A 6521-nucleotide genomic window follows, 5' to 3' on the forward strand; every position below is an offset into this window, starting at 1 on the left:
ATTTATACAATAAGTTCAAAAAAAACTTTTAAATAACTTAATCCTTTAAAATGAATATTATCTTATATTGAATATTATCTTATATTTTGTTTTTTAGCCTTTTTCTGTCGCACTGCTATTTCAACGTTCACAGCTATATGATTAATAAAAATAATATGAAAATTTAAAATGGCATTTGATACAGTACTAAATCAACCTCAAGCTCGGTAAATTCTTATTGTATTTTTATGGACCAACTATAAATACATATAGAAAAACTTTCCAAATGCTGAATTTAATATATAGTAATCTTTAAAATGTAATATTAAAATATAAAATATTATTTGTGGATGGCACACTGAGCACTATTTAATGAAATAGGAAATCTCTAAGTCTAGCAATTGCATCTAAAACTGGCCTGAAATAAATGCGGAAGATGTGCCTAAAAAAAATTATTATTATTAAAACAAAATATATATGAAAATTCTACTACTTTTATAAACATAATATGAAAATTTACTAAATCAAGAACAAACTCGGTAAATTCGCAATTTATATTGATTGACCAACTATAAATAGAAAATAAATAATAATGGAAAATATAAATACTAAGAAACTTTCCCAATGCTGAATTAAATGCATATTAATCTTTAAAATATTTGTGGATTACACACTGAGCACTATTTAATGCATATAGGAAATCTCCAAGTCTAGCAATTGCACCTCTAATTGGCTTAAATTCGAAATTCGCATTGCGCGCAGCCAAACTGACATTTGAATGGGGCGACTGGCACCGACTTGCCCCAGTCACAGTCACAGAGTCAGAGAGTCGACCTCAGTTGCAGTTCTCTCTCTCTCTCTCTCTCTCTTCCCCCCTCAAGGCAATTGGTCAATTGCATTGTAAGCTGCAATCATTAACACTAATAAGCGACGATGACGACGACGTCGACGCAGCTGCAGCAGCTGGGGGTAAAAACCCAGACATAAATACAACCCCGAACTCGAAAACTGATTTCGATTTCTCGTAACCCAAAAAAAAACTGTCAACCGAGAAAAAGATTTCTTTCTTTTTTTCGCTTTCTCAAGAGAATTTTGCACACGTGCAACTTCTTCTACGCAATGCTACCTGAAGGAGAAAACCCTTAATGGGCAAAGGTAACACAACAAAACAACAACAACCACATCGGAGACAATGACAGTGCGTGAGAAAACTTGTCTGTCGGCATTATCATTCTTCTACGCTTCGCCTTTGTTGTTGTAATTCGTTGCACTTGTTTACATGGGAAATGATTTTTCCACATTGTTCGCTGGTTTTCCACATAATTTCCAAGCTACCGTAAGAGCCTTAAGGTAACAGAGCAGACAGCAGGTAGTTTAATCACTGAAAACCCAACCCATGAAAATCAAAAACAATTTGATGAAATTTTCATTTTTTCCATATAATGTAATTTTTATTTTGTAAGAGCTAAAATTTAATTTGTTTTCTTGTTGTTGTTGTTTTTATACTTTTGCTTTTTTCTTTTTCATGTTTTTCATTTTTTTTGCATTCTTTTCAATCAATATGTTACATCATTGATAAAGGGGGAGGAAACACAAAAAAAAAAACAAATGATAATTAAGATTTTACAGAATTTTCTTCTTTTCGAAATCATAAAATATAAGTAAAACGCATAATTACGCTATAAAAACACTTTGTACAAAGTATGCTACAGATCACAGAACATATATTTATATATTTATTAATATTATGTATTATTATTATTATTATATTCAAGTTTTCATGTTGATTTCACTTTTAAAAGAGGAAGTTGAATGGGAGAGCTGAGGTGAAAACCTGCGCTCAACTAATATGATAAACAAATTGTTCCTTGAGGTATGAGAAAATTAAGCATAAATAATATATGTGTATGAATGTATATTATAAATTAAATGAATTGTTGTTCAATTTGCTGGCTGGCTAAATAATAATAATCATAATAGGAAGAATTTGTTTAAGCGACTTTCATATTTTAGTAGTTTAGTTTTTTAATTATATTAAAATTAATAGGAAATTTGTAATTGAAATAAAAAATGAGAATGAAAAATTGTTAGAATTTTGTTTTACTTCTTTTTTTATTGCTGTTTTCTGCTTTGCATTTTCTTCTTTCATCTTCGATTTACGTAAAATTAACAATGTTTTTCATCGTTTAAACCGAAAAAATAAACTAAACATATAGAAAACAAAAAATTCCATTTTTTTTTCATTTCATTTAAAGGAAAAATTAAATTGTTTAAAGCTTTGCCAAGTTTTGTTTTTCTTCTTCATCTTCATCTTCATTAACTTCGTAGTTATCTGCTGCTATTAGTTAATTGTTAAACGTTTAAAGTTACAAGTTAATAATAATAATGTTAAGTGCTTACAATGTTTTTCTTTTTTTATATCTACTTAGTTAGGTTTGCTTGTTATTTATTTAGAACTAAACTCTTTCAATGTATTGGTGTGAAATGCTTTGGCACCCACTGTGCCCCACTGTGGAGGCGTGGCTACCTTGCCTATGTATTGTATGTATGCATGTAAGTTGTAAGTATTTTAATTGATTTTTGCTTTCTTATTGCGGAGATCTTCACACGAGTTTGAGTTATTTGAGTGGAGAGTTGACTGTACTACACTATTCATATGTATGTGTGTGTGTATCTTTTAAATGTGTGTGTGTATTTAGTTTTAGTTGTAGTTCTTGCCCCCTCCTAATTCTGTTTCTTCTTCTTATATTCCTTCAGCTGCTTTACGATTGCCTGCTGTCCTTTTCGCCGCTGTTTTGCTGCAATGAGAGAAAGCGAGAGAATAAATTAGTCAAAAATTGCATGTAATTATAAAGCTCTATTCAAAGTTTCAAGTTTAGTGTGTGTGTGTGTGTGTGTGCCTGACTTGCACAACACAGCTCACGAATTATCAATTAATTTGCTGTTGTTTTGCGTTTGCGTCTTTCCTTTTTGTTTTTCTGTGTTTTATTTTAGTTGAGTTGTTGTCTCTCGTTTGTTTACGAGCGCGCATATTCTATTTTGTTGTCGCTGTTGTTTTTCTGTATTTCATTTTCATTGCCTTGCCAAGTGTGGTGGTGATTGGCGACGGGCCGCGACGCCTGAGAAGAAGGGCCAAAGAAGAGGCGCCAACTGAGCGCCATCAGCAGTCTGCGCAACTAAGAAAATCAAATGAGTTATTGTTGTTGTTGCTGCGTCTCTTACTGTCGTTGTCCGTTATGTTGAGTGACCGCAGAGCTTTGTCATGTACGGTGTGTGTGGAGAACGGTGTGTGTGTGGTGGAAGGGGGGCGAGTGGTGAAGCACAATGTAGAAAGCGACCGACTGGCGACTGGCGCACAGCTGCGCGGCGCGAAAAAGTACAAAAAAAGAACAGCAACAGCAAAAGCGAACGAAGGCAGCGAGAACAACAGCAAAAACAACAACGACAACAACAACAGCTATGTACATAACGAGAACATTTTGAACACGTGCATTTCTTCTTACGGTTTGCTCTGTGTATATGTGTGTGCGTGTGTGTGTGTGAGTGTGTGAATATGCCTTTAGGAAAGAATTTGTTGTTTTGCGGCCACGGTGACACATCACACAATTGTGTGCAGCTGTGTGCGTACTGCGTGCAGAGGCAGCGGCAGCGGCAGAGACGTGGGCGTCGGCGTCTCAAACTTAGTGCAGATGTTTTGCAAGAACCGCAAGCAACAAAAAGAATGGACGACTAATTGTGGCGTTGTGTGAATGTGGGGAAGTTTTTTAAGCAAGCCCAAACCAAAAAGAGAAGAGAGCGATTGCAAATGCACAATTAATCAAAGACGAATTAATAAATTTGCCGCACACATGTTATAACCTGTTCCTGGTTAAAAAAGTATTTAACAATATTTTGCCAACATCATTTATAAGAAAAACGTAAACGAAACAACAGCCAAAAACTGCGCTAATGAAGTAAGCAGCAAAACAGCAACAACAACTGAAACGGAGGCTGCGCTGCGACTGCGAATGATGATTCTCCAATTTCAAATGCTAAAGTCAAGCTTAAAGCGAATGTGCGTGTGAATGTACAAGTATATTTGTGTATGTATGTGTGTGTGTGTAGACACACATGAAATAAATTTAAGTATCTGCAGGTGTTCATTTAAAACATCACAGACAGCAGCAAAGCGAAAGAAGAAGACGACGACAACGTCGACGCGGTAGTGGAGGAGGAGGAAGAGCAGAAAAAAGGCCGCGAGAAAAAAAAAATTAACAGCTACGTATAGTAGCAACAACAAGAGAGAAAGAAAGAAACAACGACAGCACAAAATATGTATGTGAAATGTCTATAAAAACAAAACGAAATTGTGCGAGTGCAAGAGGGAGAGGGAGCGAGAGAAGGCGGCTTCAACAATTTCAGCAGATTTATTGTTGTTGTTCGCTGTGCCGCAAAAAGAAAGCAAAGCAATGAAATGAAAAAAAATGTAAATTTTGCAAACACACATGCAAGTAAAATAAATTATAATTTAAAGTGCGAAATGTAAATGCTGACAAGACAGACAGCAGGACAGAAAGAGACAGACAGACAGACAGAACGGACGTCCTTACTGTAACAATTGACCACGACAGCAAATGAGGTCACAAAAACAACAACAATGGAAATTCGCCTCTTGCTTAATGCGCTTGCATGTGTAATTTCGTCGCGTCAAAGCTTTGACTTTGACGTCGACGCCGCGATTTGCATTGCAAATGCAGCAAATCAAAAATGAAGTAGAGCTTTTGTTTTTTTGATATTTTTGGGAGTGTGGAGATTTGTAACTTACCGTCGTTAAGCTTTCGGACGATTGTTGAACTAGCGCCGCTGTTGCTGCTGCTGCTGTTGTTGTTGTTTGTGCTGCGCTGGTGGCTGCTGCCGATGCTGCTGCTGCGGCGGGCAGAATTGTGTTGGGGCTCTGACGATCGATCAACGGCAAGCGCGTCGCTGCTGCAGCGGGACTAGAGATTTTCGCCAGCTGCTCCTGTTGTTCGGCAGCCAAACGCATGGCGAGCACATCGCCATCCATATTCATTTCCATCTCATCCAATTCATCCATTTCGCTGTCCTCATCATCAACGCTGCCGGCGGCTGCAGCGGCTGCGACGCCACTTAGGGCAGCGGCCGCATCGAAATTATTGATTTCGGGATGTGTTTCGAGCTCGGTTTGCAGATCGCAGATGTAATCGATCACATGTTGGATGATCTCGAGTTTGGAGAGCTTGCGATTTTTGGGCATAAACGGCACCAGATCTTTCAGTTTGGAGAGATACATTTTCATTTCGGCATTTTCGCCATCGCCGCGATGCGGCGGATGACGCGCAATGCGTCCATTTGGATTCATGGCCGGCATGGAGGTAGCGCCACCTGCTGTTTGACAAACGGCCGTCAATGATTTCATTTTCGAAATGATCGCTTTACGCTCCTTGAGTAGAATTTTGGCGGCTTTTTACACGGTCGTTGCCGTTTAACTTTTGCGAGGAATGTTCTATTTGAATTTGTTGTTCAACACAAAAAAGTGTTGTTTTTTTTTATTTGGTTGTTGTTGAACTTTTCTTTCACTTGACACGCACTTTTTTTTGCTTGAGTTGTCGTTGCGTTTTTTTGGGAACTTGTATTTGTTTAACTTTGATCAACAAAAAAAAACACTTTAATCCAGCGTGTTTATTGTTGAGTGTTGCTCAAAATCAATTTGAATTTTTGTTTCTCAATTTTTTGCCTTTTGCTTTTATTTTCTTTCTTTTGCTTTTCTTTAGCGCGCACTAGCAACAACCTTCAACGACCACGAGAAATTTGTATTTGAGTCGGAGAGCGCGCCGACGTCGCCTTTTATACGCGAGCCGAACGAACTGGCGAATGAAAAGACTCGAACACTTCGGCTCGAGCAAAACCCGAACGAACAAACGAACACACGCTCTCGTACTCTCGCTCTCTGCTTGCGCGCGTTCTCTCACTCTCTCGCTGTGTCAACCAACCAACCACTAACAAAGCCATGGCCAAAAACTTGTCCCATCCACCAAAAATGAGGGGAAATGTTTGAATGCAATCAGTTTGATTTACTTATTAAATAAATAAGTGAATATAAATTATTTAATATATTAATATTTTTTAATCATATGAAGATTTATTTAATTTTAAATTTTATTGCATTTCATCAACTCTGTTTACAGCCCTCTCTCAAGTGGAAGCATTCAAAATACGAACCACACGGCAGACACACGAAGGCAAACAAAATGGCTCCGCCTATCACAAAGCGGGAGAGTGTGAGAGCGTAGGTGAATATTTGATGTAGAGATTTTGTTTAGGTGAGCAAAATCTGTGGTAGACTTAAGGGGCAAGCAAGCAAAACAGGATCTACGCGATGTGTAGAGTAGAGTTGGTAAACTGGTAAATCTGTGTGGCGAGTTAAGGGGAACACAAGGAACTGGACATCGTGGAGAGTATTGACTCTGCCAGGTGAATTGATTTGGTGAATTGTGGTCGGCATGGTGAAATATTTGAAGGGGAACATTTAATACAATATACCA

General features: G+C 37.5%; 1 protein-coding gene across 1 annotated transcript; it reads right to left on the bottom strand.

Annotated features, from left to right (window-relative positions):
- Positions 1 to 1402: 1402 nt before the first annotated feature.
- LOC132790610 (protein extra-macrochaetae) lies at positions 1403 to 5784 on the bottom strand. The gene is given in 3 exon segments (XM_060799191.1): positions 1403 to 2800; positions 4821 to 4885; positions 4887 to 5784. Coding segments are annotated over 3 exon segments (633 nt in total). The 5' UTR covers positions 5396 to 5784; the 3' UTR covers positions 1403 to 2741.
- Between the last annotated feature and the right edge of the window lie 737 nt (positions 5785 to 6521).

The sequence above is a fragment of the Drosophila nasuta genome, chromosome 3, assembly GCF_023558535.2.
Source record: "Drosophila nasuta strain 15112-1781.00 chromosome 3, ASM2355853v1, whole genome shotgun sequence".
Lineage (NCBI taxonomy): Eukaryota > Metazoa > Arthropoda > Insecta > Diptera > Drosophilidae > Drosophila > Drosophila nasuta.